At 39.3% G+C, this 26,051-nt stretch overlaps 1 protein-coding gene across 2 annotated transcripts in view; it reads right to left on the bottom strand.

Annotated features, from left to right (window-relative positions):
• Positions 1-26,051, bottom strand: part of LOC133116445 (STE20/SPS1-related proline-alanine-rich protein kinase-like) — a 39,008-nt gene that overhangs the window by 9,788 nt on the left and 3,169 nt on the right. Inside the window, exons 1-14 of one of the 2 annotated variants that reach the window (XM_061225970.1) lie at positions 24,306-24,436; positions 21,718-21,830; positions 21,191-21,299; positions 20,747-20,888; positions 20,245-20,300; positions 18,234-18,343; positions 17,766-17,867; positions 17,056-17,189; positions 16,335-16,383; positions 16,174-16,239; positions 10,280-10,402; positions 9,379-9,408; positions 6,520-6,579; positions 5,053-5,120 (exon numbers count right to left, since the gene is read on the bottom strand). In XM_061225970.1, coding sequence (XP_061081954.1) covers positions 5,053-5,120; positions 6,520-6,579; positions 9,379-9,408; positions 10,280-10,402; positions 16,174-16,239; positions 16,335-16,383; positions 17,056-17,189; positions 17,766-17,867; positions 18,234-18,343; positions 20,245-20,300; positions 20,747-20,888; positions 21,191-21,299; positions 21,718-21,830; positions 24,306-24,411 — 1,268 coding nt within the window. In that variant the 5' untranslated portion in view covers positions 24,412-24,436. Of the gene's footprint in view, positions 1-5,052; positions 5,121-6,519; positions 6,580-9,378; positions 9,409-10,279; positions 10,403-16,173; positions 16,240-16,334; positions 16,384-17,055; positions 17,190-17,765; positions 17,868-18,233; positions 18,344-20,244; positions 20,301-20,746; positions 20,889-21,190; positions 21,300-21,717; positions 21,831-24,305; positions 24,437-26,051 lie in introns of those variants that run through there. The other variant, XM_061225971.1, reaches the window with a different exon arrangement.

Below are 26,051 nucleotides of genomic sequence, written 5' to 3'. Positions count from 1 at the left end.
AATATATTTATAGACAAACTCGAAATACCAACATGTGATAAATACTGTGCTATATTAATGTTTCAATGGAACCAACAAAAATCATTTACTGATTGAATTAATAATCAATTTCCTCCAAATCAATGTTTCACAATTATTGGCACCCTTAAAGATTATTGTCAATAACACCGACCAAAATTAAACCAGGTATTAAATTCCACTTAAAGTTTATCTATGTGTTAAGGAACTGTATTGAGTGATTACATCACTTCCTGTTTCACTAGGGTATAAAAATGAGGTAACACACATGCAATATCCCTTTGTCATCCAACACCATGAAGAAAACAAAATAATTGGCAGTTCAAAAGAGGCAGATGGTCATAGACCTTCATAAACGTGGTAATGGCTACAAGAAAATTCACAAACGATTTAATATACCACTGAGCACTGTCAGAGCAATTATAAAAAAGTTCAAAAGATCTGGAACTGTTGAAAATCTCATGGGTAGAGGACGCAACTGCATCTTCCCCCCAGGATACTGAGGAGAATGGTGAGAGAAGCAACAAAATCCCCAAGGATCACAGTGAAAGAATTGCAGCCTTCACCAGGTTTCAAAAAGCACCATCAGACGCCACCTCCATAACCACAGCCTCATTGGAAGGGTTGCCAGAAGAAAGCCTTTTCTGACCACAAGACACAGAAGAAAGCGCTTGGAGTTTGCCAAATGTCATTTACATTATGACTGGAACAAGGTTCTCTGGTCAGGTGAGACCAAAATTGAACGTTTGGTCAGATACAGCATCGGTATGTTTGGTGTAGGAACAGAGATGCATACAAGGAGAAGCACCTCATACCCACAATCCCAAATGTGTTCCTTAATCTTGTCAAAAATTACAGGAAGAGACTCCATGCTGTTATCCTTGCCAGAGGTGGTTGCACTAAGTACTAGGTGAAGGGTGCCAATAATTCTGAAACCTTGATTTTGTTGAAATTTATTTTTTATTAAATGATTGTTATGATTTTGGTTGTTTCCATTGAAACATTAATAAAGTACAGTATTTGGCACATGTTGGTGTATTACCTTTCTCTATAATTATATTATTCTTTTTTTTTAAGCCTTGTTTGTGCATTGCTGGTGAGGGGTGCCAATAATTCTTGAGCCCACTGCCGACGAGGATTCGAACCCAGGACCTCCTTGCTGTGAGGCGGCAGTGCTACCCACTGCACCATCCGTGCCGCCTAAGATTTAAATTCTCAAATTTAAATTACAAAAAATGTTAACGATATTCTGATATTTTTTAAATTATTTGACAATCCTACAAGCCACCCATGGAGGGATCTCACGGTACCCATTTTGAAAAATGCTGCCCTACAGGATAAAAAAAGGTTTGCAACCAAAGCAGCATGAAATGAATGTATAGTCAATACTGCTTCAACATCTTGGTGGGTATTACACATGGCCGATTTCAATGCCTACCCGCTTCCTATTTGCTCGTCTTTCAGATTGCTCAAGAGGATAAATGACCATTGAACCTTGAAAAGGATATGTCTGCGGTTACCTTCTGGCTATTTCGGTTTTATCTTGTTGCTGATGGAGTACACATTCCTGGCTGTGAAATGTTCGTATGTACCCGTATGTATCATACTCCCAGATAGATGCTCTTATCCAATGTGTCACACCAGTCACGCACAGAATGGAACTGCCTTAATTTTGATAAACTGGAATTTAAACTTAAATTTACTCTGTACATCCATAATTTTATATTAACATTATATCCGATTCTATACCCTTTTTATTTGACTGGACAGTTTTCTGAGTGTCGGATCTCTGAGGTTCTACTGGAGTCTGGAGCCATTTGGCCTATCGTCACCAAAAATGTTTGCCATTATGAATTTTCTTCAAACATTTAAATGACGACATCTAGATCATTTGCCCGATTGGACAAATTCCTGCTTTCAAAGACTCTCTGGTCAAAGCTCTTTAAATGTTATGCAACAAAAGCTGTTTGGACAAACAGAATGGCTGCTACAAGCCAATTAAATTTAATGGCTTGGCACAATTTCACATAAGGATCTATAACTCCTGAACGCAATGTTCAGTCTTAATTAAACTCGACAGATGTGACCTGTAGATGATTTGATGGAAGGAAGCACAATTTGGTCCTTCTTGGCCTGCAGTCAAGGCTGGATGTGTACTGTTTCAGCCTGGCTCTGCCTTCTACACTCACTGTTTCAGCCTGTCTTACTGTTTCAGCCTGTCCCTGCCTTCCACACTCACTGTTTCAGCCTGTCTCACTGTTTCAGCCTGGCTCTGCCTTCTACACTCACTGTTTCAGCCTGTGTCAGTTTCAGCCTGGCTCTGCCTTCCACACTCACTGTTTCAGCCTGTCTTACTGTTTCAGCCTGTCCCTGCCTTCCACACTCACTGTTTCAGCCTGTCTCACTGATTCAGCCTGGCTCTGCCTTCTACACTCACTGTTTCAGCCTGGCTCTGCCTTCTACACTCACTGTTTCAGCCTGGCTCTGCCTTCTACACTCACTGTTTCAGCCTGTCTCACTGTTTCAGCCTGACTTCATCTTCTACACAATTTTGAAGAAAAGCATTTGGGGGTGGGTAGAGACTGTGTGTCCATCTTATTTGCATAAAGTATTGTCTAACCAATCAGGTGATGCAGCGTTCCCTGTGGTATTAATCCGTAACAACCAGTAAAAGTAAATGGACAAATTTGTGGCCATCAACAATTTTCAGACTGGAAACATGATTTGCATTTATTAGTAGTAGTAGTAGTATAATATTATTTATTATTATTATTATTATTATTATTATTATTATATATTTGTTTAATAAGTATTATTATTACCCCATCTGGTTACACTACATCCAGTTCTTCAGCACTTTTGTAATTTAATAAATATAATGTGGATGGGCTATGCATGTAATATGAGGTCATATATTTTTATATTTATATTTATATTTATATATTTATATATTTAAAACAAGCTCCCTTTTAATAGCATTACTAATAGGCAACCAGCTGTTTTCTTGGGTGAAAAAGCAGATTTTAAGCTGTAAAATACATTGAACTTTTTTATGAAACTGTTATATTAAACTTTCACACTACCTACATCACTTTTCCTCCAAGGAAACAACTTGTGGTTGGGTTTTTCACAAGCGTTGACAAAAGAACACATTTCATGTAGGTGGTAGGCAGAGTGTGAGTATATTCATTTGGGATGTTGCTAAACCTCGTTTCTTATGAAGACGGCTGCACAATCCTGACCCATGTTTCAAGTTATTCAACTTTAATATGACAAAATATATTTGACTACTGCCCCAATCCAGGACAGGAACCAAATATAAAACAAATGAAATGCTTAATAAATGAAACAACTGCTTCTTAAAGTAATTTGTTGAATGTCCTTCAATTGAATTTAAGAAGATGAGATTGTATGATGAAATCATATTTCAAAAATATACTACTACTACCATTACTACTACTACGGATAATAATAATACTACTAATACTAATACTAATATTGTGAACACTACTACTACTAATACTACTACTATTAATACTACTAATATTAACACTACGACTGATAATATTATTAATACTAATACTACTAATAATAATGAATTAATAAAAAATGATAATGAACAATAATGAATAATACACCCTGACCCTCCCAGTGTTTCAGTTTAAAGGATAGTGCAGCCTGTTGTGGGCAGATCTTCAGCGCCTGACCTTCTGTATCACAACGCCTGATCCCATTTCAGTCTCCTCAACCCGCTATGTTCTCCCTCGACAAATCCGCATCAAGCGTCTGCCCTGTGACAGATAATATCTCTGGGAACAAACAGACAGCGCGGGGTAACTGTAGACAAGCCACCGACGGAACAGGATAACGACACCCATCCAGAATTTTTTGAAGAGATCAAGGGCTTCCTGTGACACAATGTTAACTTTGTGACAGCATGGCTGCTTCCATCCCGCCCTGTACTCTCCCTCTGTGTGCCTTTCAGTCAGCAGAGATTCAGCAGTCAGATCATTTCTAAGGGGCACTGTTGCCATGAAAAAAATATTATACCCATTGGCCTAACAGTCATTAAATATTTGTAGCACAGCTTGAAAGCATTTTCACAGTATAGTTTGGAATGCACACACACACACACACACACACACACATATACACACATTTTCCTGGTTCAGCGCATGGTTTTGTTTTTTCAGCCTTTTAATACTTGAAAATGTTTATACTCTCTACATTGTCATTTGATGATCATGGTGAGGTCTCCCTGGATTACATGCATATTACTGAAATGCTGGACTGCATAGTGTTACCACTGCAACCATGAAATAATTTGCCTGTTACATACTCTACAAGGAACACACACAATGATGTAATGAGCAACACAAGGGGTGTTTCTCGCATTCTTGTGGAGCAAAATGTGCAGTCCAAAATGTGCAATTTTGTAACCATTCCAAATGTGGTGCCATTCCACACGTTTCTGTTAGAGGAGCTAACTGTGAATACTGTTGAACAGACAACTACAAACGAATCATTGCCGATGTAACCCGCTTTGATACATTAGAATAGCCTTGGCTGTCACCTTAAGGATTGGATGTATATATCCTCAGGCTAAGATGAAGCCAGTAAATGCCTGTATGGTATGCAAGCAAATTATTTATGTTTTGTTTTTGTTTTTTAATTTTGGTACTTCAGTTGCATATAATTTAAACTACAAATGTAAATTCCTTTTTCAATTTAAGGAACAGTGATCAATTACACAGCATAAAGCCATAATTATGAAGCACATATATATGCACAATCGTATTACCGGACAGGTGACATTTTAGAAGCCAAATAGTTGAGTGGGATTTTACCCACCCACCACCCATTTTAGTGTGGAAATATATTCAGAAATGCAACACCTGTTTGTTAGCACATGAAAGAAGGCCTCTGGTCACTGTGAAGATGTCACATCCTATTTTTCCATTCCTATAATGGCCTTCGATGCTGTGAATGGTCAAGAAAATAAATTTTAAATTTAACTCAGAAATGCTTTCTCACCTCAGCCGTAGAACCATATTCACAGCACTTGGTCCTTGAACATGTTGTCCGTGCTCAAAAGGTTGAACCTTCAACAGAAAAGAATATGAAAAAGTTACGTTATGTTTTGTGATTGCATTCATGCAGCGGGACCACTCATCCCATAGCTTGAATAATGGTGACAGACCTGGCTAACAACATTTCAACACCAGAAAGTGCACATGCAACATCATAAAGTTAACTATCAGCCGTGACACCGTGAACTCATGAAAACATACAGATAATATGCATTCAAAAAAACATTAAACTGGAACAACATTTTTAAATAACATAAGCTAGGAGTGCTACGGTGTAGGGATAGGAGACCACATAATGGCTAAGAAATAAAACAAGATACTTTAACTAGATAAGAATACATAGAACATCTAATATAGAGTATCAATGATCATGCAAGACCTCTGCCAGCATAAAGACCTGTTCACGCCAAGAACGATAGCTATAACTATACAAATATTGTGTGACAATCCACACTGAATGGTAATGTCACCTGCCATTTGTAACATGACGGCCAGGAAATTCTGATGGATTTTGATTGGCTGTCAGTGTCTATCATACAAGCAGCTGGAAAAATTGCTCTAAAAGTGATCCCAACGATATTGCTCATCACTGTCGTTGTTCTTATAGCTGTGGACTCCACTTGAGTTAGAATGAAATTATTTTGATTCTTTAAATATCATTTTTAAATTAGATATTTATGGTTATCATTGCAGTTACACAACTGATCTCTTCAGCCCCTGGGCTCTGGAGAATATTGATGAGCCAATGCCATCCTGGTCACTGGGAGGCAGGATCATACATAACCTTATGATGAGAACAGGCAATTCAGCCCAGCAATGCTCGCCTTTTCCTACCACTAAAGTGTGCCAACTGCTTAGTTTATAAGCTAAAGAGTATCTACAGTAGCACTGTATCACGCCTGGTCTTGAAAACCCACAGTGTTTCTGCCCTTGGCTAGAGATCAGCACAAGGCTAGAGTGAGTCCCCTGAGGACAATTATACAGGTAATGAGAACCTATGATGATGGTGAGTCGAATAAGAAAAACCCATTACCCTCTTGAGACCCAGGAGAAAAAGGAAAAAGTATTTCACATTCACAGTTGTTGGAAGATAATACCAATCTTGAATGAAAAAAACATGTTGCAGTGAAAATATTTTCGCAATATACATTTTATTTGATTGTAATCAAATGTCCCTTATGAGAGAAATACTGTATGGATCTCGAGCCAAAATGTAATGACCTTGTTTGAGGACGCAGGGTCACATGAGGTTAAAATAAGCTATGACTATGATTCGGGAAGATCTATTTCTAAGTGAGACATGTGAAAATAGGCTGAAGTCCTGGGCTCTCCTGGTCCCCATACACGAGGCTGAAATGAAAGCTCAGGGAGGTGCAGGGGTTCACGCCTCTCCTGCATGCGTGCCTCTCACCTGCGGATGCTGGATAGACAGTCCTTCCATGGGAATGCTGCTGCCGCCATTTGCTTTGTTCTGAAAAGGAGAAAAGACATCATACTTTCACCCTGACCGTCTCTTCCTTGGGTGCTTTAATCCCTTTTGTGCACGCCCCCTAGTGGCCATGGCACTAATGCCATGACACTGCTCAACTCATTTGTCCTGGGCTGCAGTGGCACGCCCTACATGGGTTGCTGTGGCCCGTGAGGTGTCCCTCTCGCTGACCTTTGTGCCTCTTCCAGTTATCGAGTTAAAATCTCCCCTACCAATGAGGTGGGCTTGACCAGGCTGGAGGTTGCTCCTAGCACCAAAAGAGGAGGCATCTCGGCAGTAACACCCTGAGGTAAACCCTATGTCCTTACAATGTTTTAGGGTTTGCATTATTGACCATGGTCTAAATCGGTGGTTGATCTGGTATTGTGATACCATTATGGATAGATCCAACATTGTGAAACATAACAAAGGATATTATCTTCACCATGGTTATGTGAACTAATTGGATCACTCCAATGCTTTTTCCGGTGATCGAAAGGACACAAGGAAATGTTAGTGCTGCCACAGCTATTTAAGGAGGCTGTTCAGTGTCGTCGCAAATCCTGCCTCACAGAAGAATAGAATGGAGTGATCAAATTTGTTCACATAACTGGTAACCTTTGATCTTTTGACACAATCAATTAAAATTCTTGCAAATGGTTTTCCCACAAGAGGGATAGGCTAGAGAATTTTAAACCAGAATCCATCCAGAAAATGGCTTGTAATGTAAGTGAATGTAGATGTTAATGTCATTTTAAGTTTTATGCGTCTGCAAATTAGCCTATTTAATAGTCCATTTAATCTAAAACGTAAAACTTGAGAGATTGTGCGACCGCATTCATAAGATGGCTGCCCTGCTAATGGAGGTCTCTTTATTATAATTATTTATATTATTTATATTAATTTATTTATTATTATAAATGTATTTCAGAATCCATGTTAGGTTTAAGTTCCTTGTAGTCGTGGTTGTTTATCTTGAAGGTAAGGCAGAGTTTTGAAGATCATTTTCTGCTACTCCCAAAGAGCAGGAAAAACTCCCCAGACCACAAGCAATGGGTAAGCTCCTCTAGCACTTAGTTAGCAGGGCAAGCAGAGGTGACCTGACAGCCTGAGACCAAAAGTATTGCAGACAACACTGATTTCTAGCACTGCATATAATGCGACTACTACAAAATGGTGGATCAAGATACCAGTTCTTTCTGCACTGTCAGACTCTGAGGGCTCTCTGACCTCACTGAAGGCAGAAATCAGTGGTTTCAAAGTGACAAAAGAACCTGCCATGGAGATCAACAGTTGCATCTGAATGTAATCGAGCCAAAAATTCCAACTAACCTTGCACCTTAATTACAACACAATTCCTTGGCCTAAGGGTACACTAATTGGAAAATAATAATTCAGTTTACAGTAAATTGGTGCCTGTGCAAGGTCGGTCACAAACTCTTTTTTTGGCAGAATACTCGGTTGCCATTGCTGGTAAGGCTGCTCCATTTGTCGAAATACAAAAGTTTCTCTCATAAGGGATCTATTCTGACTTTGAATCACCTGCCAACGCATCTTCATTCCTGGCCTGTCACTGATGACTCCCTCATGCCCTCTGAGCTAACAGTGCAGGTGTCTCCATTTCACTGATGAGAAGAAGATTCCGGAAGAATCCGGTGATGTGGCCCCCTCCCCTTCCAAACACTCCAAAGCTGCACATCTGACTATGAACCGTAGATATTTCACCTTGTGTCCTGTTTGATAATTGCTTGTAGCATTTAAGGAAGCTATTCTATTCACAGAAAACAGGCACTCAGAGAATGTTCTGCTTGTTTTGATGTTCAACCAATAGTTATAAATGCCTTTACCAGGAGCCCACAAGAGGGCTATTGGTGTTGGGATAGGGTGCTGGAAGATGATGCTGAGAAAGGTAAACTAAGAAATGATGCTCTGTTAGTTTTCTCACTGTACACACTAGTTCTAATTGTCATTGTTGTAGGGTTATTATTTTGCCTGCTGCTTACAGAATATTTGCCTAGTGCTTTGTTTCCCTGTATATGCACTCTACTTTATGATTGAGGATGGTAAACCTGTATCGGTATGCATTTCAGTTTACATGGTGCTACCTACCCTGTGAAGAGAATATAGGGTTTAGATAAAATGCATAAGAAAATAAGTAAATGTTATTTACAAGAGACAATTTGACTATTGAAAGATTTTTACTTGCTTACTCTGAATAACCTACAGTAGGTAGAGCACTTTGTACAATGCAATTATCTAGATTGCCAGCCAACACTTTTACTTTGTCATGACATGAACACAGCTTCTCCTCAATGTTACATAATATACACGTAACATATCTATCCTGCTTGAACTGAATCAAGTGCATTGGTTTTCAGTTATATTGATGGAGGAATGATGAAAGGCCACAGATATATCACAGATTCAGCGATTCAAGGCTAGAACAGGTAAAATAAATGGATGGCAGATGGCACTTGACCATGAATTAATCAACTTGCATGCACACACACACGCACACAGAGACACACACACACAGACACACACGCACACATACTTCAACAGTTGCCCAGAGATGCAGCAATCACATTTTCCACTGAACTGCTGTGTCATGTAATCCAGTTATATGAGAGCAAACACTGTCACAATAAATCTGTAACCCATCTCGCAACATATTTATGGGAACATGACATGAAATTCCTATTTTCTAACAATATTATCTTGGGCACACAAAGAACATCACAATAATCCTAACAAGCCTGCGATAAAAGAGCGTTCGGTTAAGAGAGAGAGTGCAAGACTTACATCTCCGCTTCCATGTCTGACCCTTCGCGACTGAAAGAGACAATATCAAACAGATTCAGTTTCCTCGCCGTTCGTACATAAATACAACAGCCTACATGGCGGAAGAAGCCGAAAAAACATCACGTGCTGGAATGAGATCACTGGATGATGATGATTAGCATTGTGAATGTGACGAATTGTATTTATTAATCAAAGGGCCAGACAGAAAAGATACTTTGTCTGCAGTCTTTACATGATTATATGTCTTTTCTCATTACAGTTCTTTTTTTTGGTTTGTTTTGCCTCGGCAAGAGGCACACTAGTTAGCCGCACTGATATCAAAAGCATATTTTACCTTTGATCATACAGTATCACTCTCCTTGCACACTGTCCCTCCTATCTCCCCAGTCGTTAGAAGCCCATTTCAGCTACTCTAGCTCCCAGTGCAGCTGTCTCTCGGAAACAGGTCAGCTCATGGTGATCTTATGTAGCGGGGCAGAGTGTTGAAACAGACATGGCTGTTTACATGGTGCCAGCTATAATTCTGATTACTCTCAATCACTCCTCCTATGTGATTAAAGGCCTATCCACACCAAGAACAATATGATCTATAAATATGTCATTTAAAAAATCGTTCTGAAGTGGATGGCCACATCAGAACCATAACAAACGATATTATTGGGATCGCTTTCAGAGCATTTAAAAAAAAACCCCAAAAAAACACTGGCAGCCAATCAAAAACACTGGCAGCCAAGACTATTTACACGACGTTATTCATCAGTGTGGATGCTCACATCGTTATTGTTTTAGTTATTGTTACAGTTATCGTTCTTGGAGTGGACAGGCCTTTAGACCCCCCAAAAAACCCACCGTAACACATAACCTGCCCCTTGATGTGGTGCTTTTCGGTCGGCACGCCTACCCTGTCCTGATTGGCCGCGGCCTTGCCTTCCTCGCTCCTCTCGTCCAGCTCGTCGTCGCTCCACTCCCAGTCTCCGTCCTCCGTCTTGTGCAGGTGTCCGCTGGACCCCGGGACTCTCTTCACCTGCAAGAGCGCACGTCGTTCACACCTGCCGGGTGCCAATACGCCTACAGCTGAGCTCTCTTTCCAAAACTTTACACGAACCGTGTGAACACAAAACGCTTTCACATGTAACCAGGTGCCAGTACACCAACAGCTGAACTCTCTTTTCAAAACTTTACACAAACAACAGTGTGAATAAAAAATGCTTTCACATGTAACCAGGTGCCAATACACCAACACATGTATTCTCTCTCTCTCTCTATCTTTCTCTCTCTCTCGCTCTCTCTCTTCAAACAGTGTAAATGAGAAAATACTGATTTAACCTATATAATTGCTGAAAAATTTGTGAATACACATACTGTAAATGAGGAGATTTACATGAACTGCATTATGTGCAATGGTTTTGGATATGATTATTATCATATTTCTGCCATACTCTGTTGCAGAGGCACCGGCAACTGACGAGGTACCATCTGCAAGCAGAATAACAAAAATATGAAGTAAATAGACACTTTGGACAGGCAACTGCAGTGGAAATACGCAGAATCTTAGGACTAAATCAAACTGTTGACTAAAATGTTTTCATTGTGTTCTCTCTCGCCGTACTGCCTGAGCTCGCTATCTCAATATCTCCTTTGGCTTGTTCGGTGAAACAAAACACAACACAAAAAAACTTCAGGCCACTCAGGTAGTCAATACAAGCATGCAGAAAACTTGTCACGTTTCATGTTTGTCATGTCATATTTTATGTTTAGTTATTGTCTCGGTTATGTTATTGTCATGTCACGTATTATGTTAGTCTAGTATCACTACGTTTTTATGTTTCATGTCATGTTTTGTTTCATGTTTAGTTGTTACGATTTAATTGTTAGTCTTGCCATGTCATGTTATTTAGTTTATTGTCATATTTCTTAAACTTATGTCACAATTTATGTTTCATGTTACGTTGTACTGGTCATTGATTAGCATATACTTTTTCATGTATTTCTGCAAATCTTGCATTCCTGCTTTCTCTCTCTCCCTTTCTGTCACTCACACCCTAATTGTTTCAATTTCCCTTGTTCGTTTACTAATTTACTAATGCTAGGGCAGGATAGGTTTATTATTAACGATGACTAATTACCTTGTTAACTTGTCAATCCTCCACACCATTCTCTTGTTGCTCTCAAGCTAATTGTCTACACCTGTCTTCACCTGCATATAAAGCTCAGTTTCATGTCTTGTCTTTGCAAAATTGTTGCCTCCTGTTCGTCAGTGCATCTTTTGAGCGGTTTTGGCAAGCCATTGTCTACCCGTTACGATCCAAGCCTGTTAATTGACCAAGATTATTGACTTCTGTTTTGTTGACCATTGCCTGCCTGTACCACGACATTGCCTGCTGTTTTTGTACTTTTGCCCCGCGGAGCAGACTTCGGTCTTGACTCTTGCACCATCATCGACCCTGAGCCTGCCTACCGCCTACCTGTATTTCTGCCCCGCTGACAGCTTTCCTGGCTACCGGACTTCTTGCATGGTGTACCGATTACGAGACTGCCTTCTCCCTCGGTACTGCGCTTTGGTTTTTTGGCTGGATTTTTTGTGTATGAACATTGCTTGTTTTTTGACCACGCTCTCTGGATATTCCCCAAATAAAGCCCTGATGGGACTTTATTACACCACTGTTTCTGAGTCGTGCATTTTGGGTCCGACCCCCTACGCACCCGTCTCAAAACTGCTATTTTATGAGCCTGCGTGGAACTCAGCAGGTGTGGGAAGTGCATCAAACACATTGATCTGATCCATCAGTATTCTATATTCTTTCAGGAAAATGGTGGCAGCCATTCTGTTCATCTCCAAACCAGGCTGATCTTAAGCATCCACATACTGCAAGTAAGCAACATCCTCAATCGCACTGCTTTGTCAAGGTTTACATCCCACATGTTCCTTTTTCTAAAGTCATCTATGCCCGTCATAGTGTGGAAAGCAAAAGTGAATACGGAGCAAAACATGTGCGTAAGCAGACTGTGCGGGGGACAGATAAAAATGCAAATACACTGCAGCACTGAATGAATTCCACTGCTTGTGCTCGACTGCTTGGAAGAACATTCTCTCAATAACACAATTCTCTAATTTTCCACTGTTTGATTACATAATGTATCGATTACTATTGCCAGTCACTTGAAATATGGGCATGTTTGATCAGTGATTCTTGAAGACATGAACATAATGCATAAATCCTGTGTGGGAGTGGAACTAAAGAACTATTGTGCCCTCTGCTGGCCAGATAGCATGAATATAAAATCTCATACAGTACTCACTTTTGTATATAAACTTTTACAACTTTTAAAAACGCTTTGTCGCCAGAATTAAAATGAGAGCTCCACGGTGAAGACTTATCTTGTTGTCTGACTTGTCGTTTTTACGCAAAGGTAGTGTCTCTTGTCTCGAAATTCAAAATGGCTTTACTTTCCGAACAGCAGACATTCTCAAAAACAAAACACTCGAGACTCCTTCCATTAGACAAGGGAGCCCTTAACCGGCATGTCTCATTTATTGCTTCCTCTATAAACCCCACTTCTCTGTGCTCCCCTGAAGCAGTCGTTTACCGACTCGAGAGCGCGATGACCGAAATCCAAATTGAGGATGTTCTGTTTGTTCTGACTTTCGACGTGAGTTTGGGAAATGACCAGATTTTTAGAGCCCTGTTTCTTTATGTTGGAGGTGACTGCTCGCTGAGGGGGGATACTGTGGGAAAAACAACACAAACCATATCCACACACCATCATAGCATGGACAATATAGCGGCCTCTTCTCCCTTTAGCATTAAGAGAGACACGATGACTCCATTTCAGTGCTGGTGTGTTACATGTACCGATCAATAAGATGCCAAGGGCGCATGGCAGAAAGTCAAACTGTCCTCTCTGGGTCCCAGCTAACTGTGAAGAGCAGCAAGATTAAATCACACACTCAGAATACTAATCATTACATTCTGATGGCATTATCACCCTCACAGTTTTGTAATTGGCCTTTATAATTAAGAAATATGAGTTATATAAGGAGAATTTACTTGTCCTGTCACAATTTTTATTTACACAGTCCCCCCAATTTTAAATATATTAAAACAAAAATTAAAGGATTAACATGGTGGTTGAACGTGACAGTTGTCACATTCCAGTTGTCTTTAGGCCACAACAAAACAAATGTGCTTTATTATTCAGTCGTTTAAATGTAATTTTAATTCCCACAATAAAAGTTCACCCAAACTGTCTTGTTGTGGTAATGAGAACTGTCAATTAGCTATGATTGACAGACCGTGCCCCCACTTTCCACATTGTTGTTCCACATAGCTATCTCCATGCTACTCACTCATCTTGGGAGACTGAATGTTCACAAGCTAGCTAACTTAGTATAACTATCGATAACTATCGATAGCTAACTGGATGCTGACTTATCCAATAATAATTGTTGCTAGCTAGCTAGTCAGGGTAAGATAAAAGCACAACTATAACGTCCTTATGAAAGCAAACTTGCAAGCTAACGTTATCGATCACTTCACCTTATGAAAGCTAACGTTAGCTAGCTAGCTAAATCAATATAACCAGAAATAATCTAATCGTCCTTAAAAGGCAAGGCACTCTAATTTAAGTGAACCTAACGTGAGTAAAAATATTAGCATTGTCTTGCCTGTAGGCCAGGGGCACAAACTGCGTGGATAGGGGATTGGTTATCCTCGTGTGACGCACTACAAGGAGAACATTCTCAACCGGAGCGAAATGGAGCAACATAATTGCCACGCCGCTCCGAGGGAGGGACTCGGCAGGGTTAGTAGGGTCGCGGCGCACAACAGCGCCCCGGTCGCCTTGGAATCACGGTCTGAGACGATACGGCTTGAAGAAGGCGTGTCATTCTCAGGATCGCCAGATTTTTCCGACAGGGTCGTTAGCGGAATAATAACGTGCATAATTGGAATAGATAGGGTATTTGGCCACCAAATTGGGAGAAAAAGGGAAAAATTTGAAACAATGAAAAAAAAGAGGTTTTAAAAATCTGTGTGAATGAATCTGCAACACATTCCATAAATCTGTTTTATCTCATAATCAGCCCCTCTGGTACTGCTGGAACACGCACTGGCAGCAGAACCACACTCTGCTTGCTGATCCGCTGAAACCGTTCAAATGCTGCTGCATCATGTTGGGGCCAAAAGGACATTCGGCCCTTTTATCATGCAAAATACATATTGAAAAAATAAGGCCCTGTATACTGTAAGTACAGTGGGGTGCAAAGATTTGGGCACCCCTGGTTTAAATGTCTGTGACAATGAGTCTGTATGTGATCGAAAACAAACCTCAACGCTAAATAGTTAAACATGTGACCTTTCTGCAAATTTTAAAGCAAGATTGCATTTTATTTTCATTTTTTACTGTTTATAAACAATAAAAAAGGAAAGCCCTGTGCAAAAGTTTGGGAACCCTTTTGGATTATTCTTTGTTACTTTTTAAAAAGATGATTACTAAGGCCCAGACCCAGGTGATTTAGTATAAATCCAGGGCTGAACTTGTTATTCTGAAGTAACTCCATGCCTTCTAAAGTATCCAACTGCAGTATCTGTTCTGTCTGGTGTTAACAGCCATGGGTTCCTCTAAACAGTTGTCCAAGGATTTCAAAATGAAGATAAGTTGAATGAAATGAAGAAGTTAATTTCCACCAAGAAAGAGTAGGTTACAAAAAACTCAACATTTCAACTACCTATTTCCATTATTAGAAAATGAAAGATAAATGAAACAGTTGAAGTCAAGACAAGGTCTGGAACCCCAAGAAAGATTTGAAATAGAATGGCACAAGACATGGTGAGAAATGCTCAGAAGGACTCACACTGGAAAAGGGCTGGAAAAAAATAGCAGCAGACTCAGGTCTGTTCACAGGACAACAATACAACATACTTTAAACAACAAAGACCTATATGACAGAGTTGCCAGAAAGAATGAACGCAACACAAAATTAAGTGTCTGAAGTATGTGTCTGAAGAAAAAATGGAGACGCCTGAAGCCTTTTGGAACAATGTGCTTTGGACAAACTAACCCAAAATTGAACTTTTTGGGCACCACCAAAGAAGATATGTTTGGTGAAAAAAGGGTGAAGCCATTGTAAAGAACACCTTGCCAACTGTGGATCCATTATGCTTTGGGGTTGTGTAGCAGCTGGGGGCACTGGAAATATTGTGCGATCGGAAGGAAGAATGGATTCCACCAAATATCAAGAAATTGTAGAAGTTAATGTTTGGTCAGTCCAGACACTGAAGTTGAAGAATAGATATTCCAGCAAGACAATAATCCAAATAATAATAATAATAATAATAATAATACTTCAAAATCAACCATGAAGGTTTTGGAAAGGCTACCACATTCCCAAGACTTGAATATTATTGAAAATCTGTGAAGAGATCTCAAACATGCCGTACATGCAAGGAGGCCGAAGAATAAGAGGTGTTCTGCCAGAACGAATGGGGGAAAATTCCAAAAGGGAGAATTGAAAAACTCTTAGCTGGCTACAGAAAGCGTTTACAAGCTAGTTACCAGAGGAGCAGTTACAAAGTACTAACTGACAGGGTTACCAAACCTTTGCACAGGGCCTTTTTCCTGTTTGTATTATTTTGAAACTGTAAAAAATTACAATAAAAAGTAATCTTGCTTAAAAATGTGAAGAAATGTCATGTTTAACCAGGGGTGCCCAAGTTTTTGCACACTATGTATGCATGTATGAATGTTTGTATGTGTCACATGTTTAACATTTCTTTAAAAAAATACTTAATTTACCTTTTTGGCTCTTTGAGTGATGGTTGGCGTTTTATTCAGAAGCTTCTCAATCAGATATTCTCTGTTCTGTAAATGAAAGCACGGACATCTACAATGAGACATAACACAGTGTAAATCCCGGTGTAAATTTATATTAGTATAATACTGAATATGAGCGATACCTTGGCCTTTTGGAAAATTTTACATTTCAGAAGTTCTGCTGCTGTTGGCCTAAAAGACAAATAAAAGCCTAATTAAACGCATGCCAGTAACTAAGGTTCAGGATGTGAATAATAGCTCAAAGACGATTCAGTACATTTTTATACACTCTGATGTTAACTCAAGTGGTGACATAACATAAGAGTTTTCATAAACTAAGAGTTACGGTTAATCCTGTTCTAATCCATGATTAAATCTTTGTGCTTTAGCGAGAGTGCCCACAGAGGTTAAATTAAATAAACTTGGCTACCTTGAACTCCTTTGCATCCAGCTTAGCAGCAAGAACATACTGTTTAATCTCTCCTTGACAACTTAGTGTAAGTACTTACTACAATAAAGTGCACACTGTATCTATAGATTTATCTGACCCTGGGCCTTGCGCTTCACCTCAATTCATGCGATGTTCAAGAAAGACGGCGCTTATTTACTTTGCGAATGCCCTTATGCAGGGTGACTTACAGTACACACGGCTAACATTTAACACACCTGGACACTGCTCTGCAAAATAAATCAGGCTAACGTTCCTCCTCAAGTGCACAACCACTGTTCCCAAAAATCACAAATCCGACAGTTAACTGACAACCCCAGACCTCGAGATGCAAACCCACAATTCTAAAATAATGATTTGAAGAAATAATGTTTTGCCGAAGCGCATTAGCTAAACGGCCACGGAAATGCACTTACCTTTTAGTGGGGTCCTTTTGAAGGCACAGCGTTATTAATTTTCTGAAGGACTTTCCGTATTTTTTTACCATCTCTTTGTCCTCCACGCCGGTTTCCAGCGTGGGTGGATCGTTCTGCAAGGTTAGCATTAGAACCTGCAAGACAAGGAGAAAGAGAGGAAAAACAGTATCTCAGTAAGGGCAGAGTGAAAAACAGTCATTTGCCGCATTCTGAGCCAAATGCATACCGAGCAATGTTTTGTGTCCTTGACTGTACCTTTCATTGCTGGTTTCTGTGATTTTGGGACTGGCAAACACTTTTGTAGGGATAACATAAGGCAGTAATGCTCTGCTGCAATTCTACTACCGGCAATGTAAAAATCTAATGATGTAGCTATCACTGTCCCCTAACTGTAATCCCAATGAGAACATCTGTGTCTAATTTGAAGCCAAGAGACCCAACTAAACAGGTTGCAGTAATTTACAGGCATTGTGACTGAGATAGCAGCTGTGTACAGCCTTCCCTTGTTCCCTCGTTTCTTGCTGCCTACTGCCTACTTTTCCAGCTAGTTTATTACCTTAACTGTAACCAACTAAACCCATTTGAATTACTGTAATGATTTATTTCAGGTAAGAACCATTTTCTATTGTTGGTGGTATGGGATACGGTGTGCACTGGTGCATTCCCAGTTCCTCCTATAGTCCAGTGAACATAATAGCGCTTAAGGACACCTTCATTGGTGGATATCTGTGGTAGGGTGCCGACCCCGTGGCTAACTCGATGGCTGTGATCCCGAAGCTCCAGATGTCCGCTTTGAAGTCATAGCCTCGTACCTGTGAGAATATAGAAACAAAATGGCTGACAGTGCAGGGTTGTCCAAAAATAACTACAAAGACAAATAAAAGCCCAATCAAACAACATGCCAGTAACTAAGATCATTATGTGAAATGAAATAGCTCAAAGATGATTCAGTACATTTTTATTCACTCTTGTTAATTCAAGTGGTGATATAATGAGTTTGTATAAAATAAAGAGTTATGATTAATCCTGTTCTAATCAATTATTACATTGTTGTGCTTTAGCAAGAGTTCCCACAGAGATTGGATTACATAAACTAGGCTAACTTGAATTCATAATTCATAAAAATGAATGGCTGCCGGTAGTAATGAATGATGCTGACAGGCTTCAGGGTGACTAACCTGCTCCATCACCTCAGGAGCCATCCAACATGGCGTCCCCACAAAGGTCTTCCTCACTTTGTTCCTGGTGACATCTCCTCCAGTGGCTAAGAAGGAGCTTACTCCAAAATCTGCGAGACACCATGAGAAACAGAACATTTGTTTCAATCTGCTACGGATTTGTTTAGTTTTTTTGTCAATAAATTGTATTTCTCTGTATTTTTTCTTCTTGAAGATATACATACTTTATACAAATGTACATTTTTGAAGTGAGACAGGAAATGAGTCACACTAACATCACTACGAGCTTGATCAGTGCATTGAGTGATGAATCGAGTCCATGAGTCATGCAGTCATCAAATATAAGGGGTCTGCAGCTATCTATTGACAATGCGAGTCATTACATTTGTATGCTTACTGCCTGCCAAACCTGCTGTGTTCTTCTTTTTCATTTTCCAGTTTTTTAAATCATGCCTAGCCATGCTCTACTGCAATAAAGTACAACACAGGTTATTTCTTAAAAATGGTAATTACTCTGTGATGGCCAATGGAGAAAGACACTGTGCCAAAACAAAAAGCATTTGCGTCACACTGCGTATCGGCAGCAAGAGCACCTCTATGTCCATGTTATTCTGTAAATATTTGCAACCCTTATGTTAAAAATATCAAGGTCGGTGGGTACTCCGCTTCTTTGCAGAAGTGTACTAACCACCATTTTAAGCTTTCAGTGACATTACTACAGGGCATTGAAATTAGCCTTCATATTTGATACTCTGTGTCTCAACTTTGCTTCGCTGTTTCTGTTTATTTTAATTATGGTTATCCATTAGACCAAAGTTATTTCCTAAAAACAAAGTAGGCCGCAAATTTAAACAAAGGAAAAAGTGTTTGCATTTCACTTGTACAGCTCAGTTATTGCTCCAGTGCTATAGAAAGAGTTTTAGAAGAATACTGTAAGTTAAAAAAGACTGAATTATCAAAAATGCCTTTTCAACAATCACCCACATATATTGCCTCTGGAACACTTGCGAGTGAATTTCCAAGTATTTTAAGCCGATTAACAGTGTCCCAGCTTTAGCCATAGCAATATACCACAGATTTATTTCAGTTTAGCTACAGATTACATATTTAATTATACCCCTTGTGTTTAATTACAGCATTGACACATAATGGAAGACAGCTACCCTGGTAGGTAAGCTCAGCAACTCCCAAAATAATTCCTCTGTATAGACAACCAGAGTATCAGCATTTTTGCTAAACTTTAAACAATGCTTTTGTATGTGTATATACTGGATATATACTGTCGGGTACAAAATGACTGGCAATTTTGATAAATATGCGCAACAAAGACAAAAAAATATATATAAATAATACTGTAATTGACATAAACTTTATTAATCACCCAATGCCAATTTAATGGCACCATCCAGATTTAACAGCTGATGGTGATGCACAGCCATGCACTAGTGCCTTCACAGGATGAGCCCTAGCAATACTTTTACATTCTGTGCTTGAAGTGGGCCAGAACAGGACTACTATGAGTACTTTTTCTGCCTTTCTGCTTCTTTTTAATCTTCTTTTATTTTTTAAGATATGCTTATGAAGTATGCTTCCCTCCCAATTGCAATTCCCCCCCCCCCCCTTGATCTCAATCTCCTCCCCCACCCAGTTCATGACAGCAATCTCTACCCGTGTTTCACACTCACAATTTCCCCCTCCTCCCATCCCCCACCCCTTCTGCAATGGCAATCTCAAACCCCATCAAGAGGTTGTCCGGATTTTATTCCCTTGTCATCTGAACACCCTAGTTCCTCCATTTATTCTCTTCCACGTATTTCCCTGGATACATTTCAGAGGCCATATGTCTTACAATCTGCCACATTTTACTGTTTGGGCAGCATTTTGCCTACTGGGACCCGGAAAGGTTGGCATTTCAAGCCCCAGTGTAGCTACGATGAGATCTATGCAGCTGTTGGGGCCGATGAACAAGGCCTTAAGTCTGCATTGGTTCAGGGTGGTGCCGTTTACACACCTGCGATCTGGACGGATCCATCCTCTCCCAGAAGAATGTTTCCAGCTTTCACATCCCTATGGTCACACACATGGAGCACACATGGAACACACATGAAGGACACACGTCTATGTTTCCCAATGGCATCGATTGCCATTGCACATGTTAATTAGTCCAGCATCATTAGTAACTTGTTGCCTGAGGACACTACGGCTGTCATAGATTTGTCCTTGACATAAGAGACGACTCTATGAATGTGCAAATGCTCTATAGAGTGACAATCTACTCATTAAGCTGCCATTAATTCAGGAATGGGGATGCTTAGTTGAACACATATTCAAGAGTAATATATTCAGTAATAATTTCATACATAATTACAGTATTTGCCATCTCATTCTGTCAATGTCTTAAACTGCTTGTGAAATTATGAATCTTATTTTTGATTTTGCAATAGATTTTTATAAAAGCAGAAAACTCGAAATTAATGAAAGGCGAAAGAGATGTCCCTCATACTTTTCCTTACCTGTGGATCTGCCCGTTCCTGTGCAGGTAGTCTAAACCTTCCAGAACTTCTTTTAAAATGGTGGCTATGATGGCCTCCTCCAGAACTCCATTCTTGTGCTCCCCTCGACTGAATGTGTGCTTTATAACGTCCAGCATTGACCCTTAGCAAACACAACAGACAACAAGGGTAAAACAGGGGTCAAACCACACAATAAACTGCATTAAATATTAATTCACACAGCTTTCATTGAAAATGGTCCTCTAGTATATTGTCAAATTGGCACACTGGATTATAGAATTGTTATTTACAATCAATACAATGAAATCAATAACTGCCATGCCGCAAACCATTTGTATTTTCCACATTATGTTGAGAGCTATGAGTTTTTATATTTCAAATTCAAAGAGAAAAACATATGTAAAAATTAAAATTTACACAACACAATAAGAAGAAAAAGATTACCTCCACTTAGAAGTTTCATGACCAACCAGAGTTCATCTTTAACCACGAAGGACGTGTAGTAGGACACAACATTGGGATGGTTGCACTGGCTCATTGCTTGAATCTCTTTCTGTCAAGAGAGAGCAGAAGGGCCTTAATGTCACAAAATATTAATGTACCATTTTGCTCAATTATTTTTCACAAAGCATTACGGCATTACTTTTTTTCCAGGTATTTTCATCAAGACACAGAAGAGTATTGTAAATCATCAGATGTGCTTAGTACTTTGCATTTCCTTTTTTTCTGTAAAGCATACTTACAGAACCAAGAGGGCTACTCTAAAAACAAACAAAATAAGAGATCGGTCAAAGATGATCAATCAAAGTATGAGAGAGACAGAGACAGACACAGACATATATATATATATATATATATATATATATATATACAGGGAGAGAGTGAGACGGAGATAGATCTCACAGCCCGTCCAGGGGCATGTGCAGTGCAGGGAGTCAGGGAGCAGAGCCCTTATTTACGGCAGCACCCACCAGCAGCTCGTCCATACTGGTCTGGCATTTCTCCAGGTTGATCCTCTTGATGGCGACACGCTCCTGACGGGGTTTACACAGAGCTGCCTGCACCACTGCTGTGGCCCCGCTGCCTGGGAGCACAACCACAAACACTCCTTAACGTAGGAGGCTACAGCAACACGGCGCCCACAACGCAACTTTACATCACAGCTTAACTGCTGAGAATTACAAAACAAGAGTTTGAACATTAAGGAGGTTTATGATGGACAACCCCCCTCCCCACACACACACACACTCCTTCCCCACTGGAATTATTTAGGATAAACCAGCATAATTTTGTGATTTATTTACAAGGAATCCGATGAATTTAAGATTTGTTAGTCTTTCAATGCACCACAATATGGTTCGTACAGCACGACTGCAAAACAATATGATGCACACACTGATTTGCTGCGCTTAACTTGTGCTAACTAGGCAATGTGGTTTCTGGTTGGTAATTCAACTGTGCTCATGTGCCATTTATGTGCCATTAAATTATACATTACAGACGTTTTTGCTAAATAAGGCAAAAGAATTGGCAGTGGGTTCAGAAAGTTTGACTAATTTCAAAATTTGTCAATGGGTAAGATATCCCATATCAAGCAAAACTTAAAACTATTTAATATTTTCTACTTTCTACTCTAACTTTTTTTTGTAATATTGAGTATTTAGTTAGGTTTCACAGCATGAAATAAGTAAAAACATTTTCCCAATATGCCAAATGTTTATCTCCATTAAACAATGAACAATGAATTAACTCAGGTTAAATTGTGATGCATTAGCTAGCATATTACATGAGAAAAAGCCTATGCACTAGAAGAAATGTGGTAAAATGCTTTCTTCCTTGTATTTCAATAGAGGATGGCAGGTGTGTAGGAAGAAATAATGCTGTAAACTAACTGCAGACTGAAAAGCTCTAAAAAAAGAGAGCTTAAAGTGTTGTTGTAAAGATCGATACTGCACAGCACATCTGTTTGCAGTGAAGCAGGCCTTGTCTAACATACCATAACACATTGTCAAGTGCAGGAGAAAGATAAGGACTGATGTGGTTATCCAGAGCATGGGTAACTACAGGAACCTCTTAACTAGCATCACATATCTGAACTAGTCATCCTTATCAGTCCTGACGCGACTGCAACAGTCAGCTCAATATTTCTCTGAGAATATGCTAGGCAATGTTCGTTCAAGTGTTCTCTTTTTTTGTCATTTAGTTTAGTCGTGTGAGTGTATCGGTGGATTGTTCTTATTCCCCTGGAGAATAACTCATTTCCCCCCTGGCAACTGACAGATAAAGTAACACCACGACCTCATATAAAATCTGAAATCATAAATTTCAAACTAACAGGGATATTTCTCAGGGAAAATGGTTGATTAATGGGCCTTTCTAAACCTAAATTAAATGCAGTTGATAAAGCTGATACACTTGACGAGCAGCAGAGGGCGTCGCCTGCATCATTGAAAATCGTAGTGTCGCAAATAACAGAAGCGTAATGTGGCCGATGTGTAGAAACTTAATTAAAACTCAATTCCGCAAAGACGTGCGGTTGGTACGGATGTGCAGTAGTGAAAAGACGTAGGCCTATTTACATCATTTGTCTTTGTACACGGTAGACAAAATTTGTGCAGGGCAGTGTAAATTAGGTAAATGTAGTGACTTACATAGGATACGGAAGGAACTGACAAATTTTAAGTAGGTTGCTAACCTTAAAACACGCGACACTAACCAATGTTTGAAGAACGTGTGTATGGCTGCATTACTACTGCGCTAAAACTTTTCAGTTGAAATAGCCTAATTGTAACATCAAGATAAAATGGGTCTGCAAACAGGCTACAACTAGGCTTCTATACTAGCTACTAGCTACTACGACTACTACTACTACAAGCTACTATTACTACAACTACTACTACTACTACTACTACTACTAATAATAATAATAATAATAATAATAATAATAATAATTGGTGACCGTTGTTATTATTAGTCTATTGTTGTTGCTATTATTATAATAATTATGATTACTATTATTATTGTTAATATTATTGCTATTACAAACTTTGGTTATTATTTGTGATGCAATGAAAAACATGATTAGCGAGGATACGACATGGAGTCCACAAATTCGAAAGTGGCCTGTGAATTTACAGTTAGCCAACTGGACTGCTGTTATTTGTGGTCTTATTATCAATATTTCGATAAAGACCATAACTGGACACCTGCCACTGAGCAGCATCATTCGGATACATTAGCCTATCGTCGTAGATTGGTGCGCGACAAAATGTATTATTTATTCGCTTCTTTTCACAAAATTGACAACTCCACCTGCAAATTATAGCTATATTTAAAAACACGTATTTTTCAGCACATCTCGAAACCAAAGCAGCGGTTCTCTTTAAGGCGTAAAATATCTTACATCCGCATTGCAAAGCATAGAGAACAGGGCATCGGCTGTTGCATAGAGGAACGCCGGTAGGCCCTTGTGTTACTGTCCTTACCATTAATAACCAACGAACTATGCCTACATGACAGCATAAAGTACACCGATTAACTATGATGTCCAAATCCTTACCGATAACCTCCTGGAGTTGGTACGACTCTCTGGTAATCGGCCAGCTCGTCGTTGGCACTGGTTGCGGATTTTGGATCTGAACCGGAGATTCACTGTGCTCCGCCATGATGCTGTTCGTTCCGCTACTTAACGACCTCAGACTGTAAAATTTCCTTTCACCTCCTGACTAGTGTCAGCTGCTATTGGTGATGACTACCGCCCGCGATGAAAACATCCGGAAAATGCAGTCGCATGCTTCAGTCGCAACTGTGCAACTGCACTGCACAATGTGCTTGAGCTTCAAATAGCCTATCATTGTAGCGTAAATGCATTGTCTGGATCCGTTGTATGTATATTTACTATATATTTAATGAACTCACATATCCACATTTCGATAGTAGCATACCCCAAATACTATGCTATATTAGAAATCGAAGTCACTTGTAGATTTTGCAATGATGGTATAAGCTACAGTAAGCTCTGATATTAATCAACTTAGCTAAGTTTTGGAAATAATTATGGCTCATTTTGGTAGGCTACAATGCAACAATAGTTATGCATAAGAGTTTTGTCATTGATGTATGAACAAATTAATTAATTGAGCCTAATAAACAGACCCATGTCCTGCTTGACACTTTTTTTATGAACTGTGACACAAATCATAGCAGTGCAGTATAGCGCAAACAAACGTGGGCAGTTTCGTTGAGCAGTGTCAGTACTGTTCACACGCGGGAAGTTCAGCCTGATAGGTGAATGAATGTTTGAAAGGATCCCCGAAACAGTGGTTACAGATCATATGTATGCTAATATTGATCATGCACAGTGAAATGTTCAATGTTAAATTATCATATTTAGACTAATATTGTTCATGCACAGTAAAATGTTGCTCTTACAGAATCCATATGTACTCTCATAACAACCCATATCATATTGGCTATTCCGTAAGAGTTGAATTAGCACAGGACATTTTAAGGTGTACCACTAACTATTTAGGGCAATATTATTTTGTATTATCTGATCACAAATGGAAGTTACATTTTATCACTCTCCCCTTTCTGATATAAACACCATTTTATGGCACAACACAAATGCCATTATTCCGTTTGGTAGTGTAATAGAAATATATTGATTAGATTAAAAAGTAAATTAAGTGAAGATTAAGTTAAAAATAAAGAACATTATAGACTGTTTAAAGTATTTCATTTTTCCATAGATATGTTGCAATGGCCGGCCAATGCTTTCCAGCACCATTACTTTTCAAAATGGTTGTCATATATGGTTTATTTTTGAACAAATGGTGCTCAACACTTTACATTTCTGTTTTCAACATTTTAAAGAAGTCTTTGATATACAGTTTCATTTAATTTATATTCACTTCAAAGGCCACGGTTGTCCATTTACCTGGGTGGCACCAGACACACACATGCGCACACACACAAACACAGACACACATACCTGTACTCTGCAATTACAAAGGCAAGACAAAACAATGCCAATATTAACAATATAAAAAAACATTTATTTTAAAGCTGGGGCAGGCCATTTTTGGGGGTAATATTTGGTGAAATTCTCTTCACATTCCAACAGCTCGCAATAAACCAACTGCTCTGGGTGAAAAACCAGTGTGGGTGACTGAAACAACAGGGGCAACAGAAATGGCTCATGCAAATGGGCAAACAACTCCCAAGCTTAAAAAAAGACTGGTGTTGATTTTAGGGACAACTCCAGTCCTTAAAAGCTAAAAAACTAAAATAAAAAATAAAAATA

The sequence above is a fragment of the Conger conger genome, chromosome 17, assembly GCF_963514075.1.
Source record: "Conger conger chromosome 17, fConCon1.1, whole genome shotgun sequence".
In the NCBI taxonomy this organism is placed as follows: domain Eukaryota; kingdom Metazoa; phylum Chordata; class Actinopteri; order Anguilliformes; family Congridae; genus Conger; species Conger conger.
The sequence above is the reverse complement of the archived record's forward strand: the minus strand, read 5'-3'. Positions and strand labels throughout refer to the sequence as shown.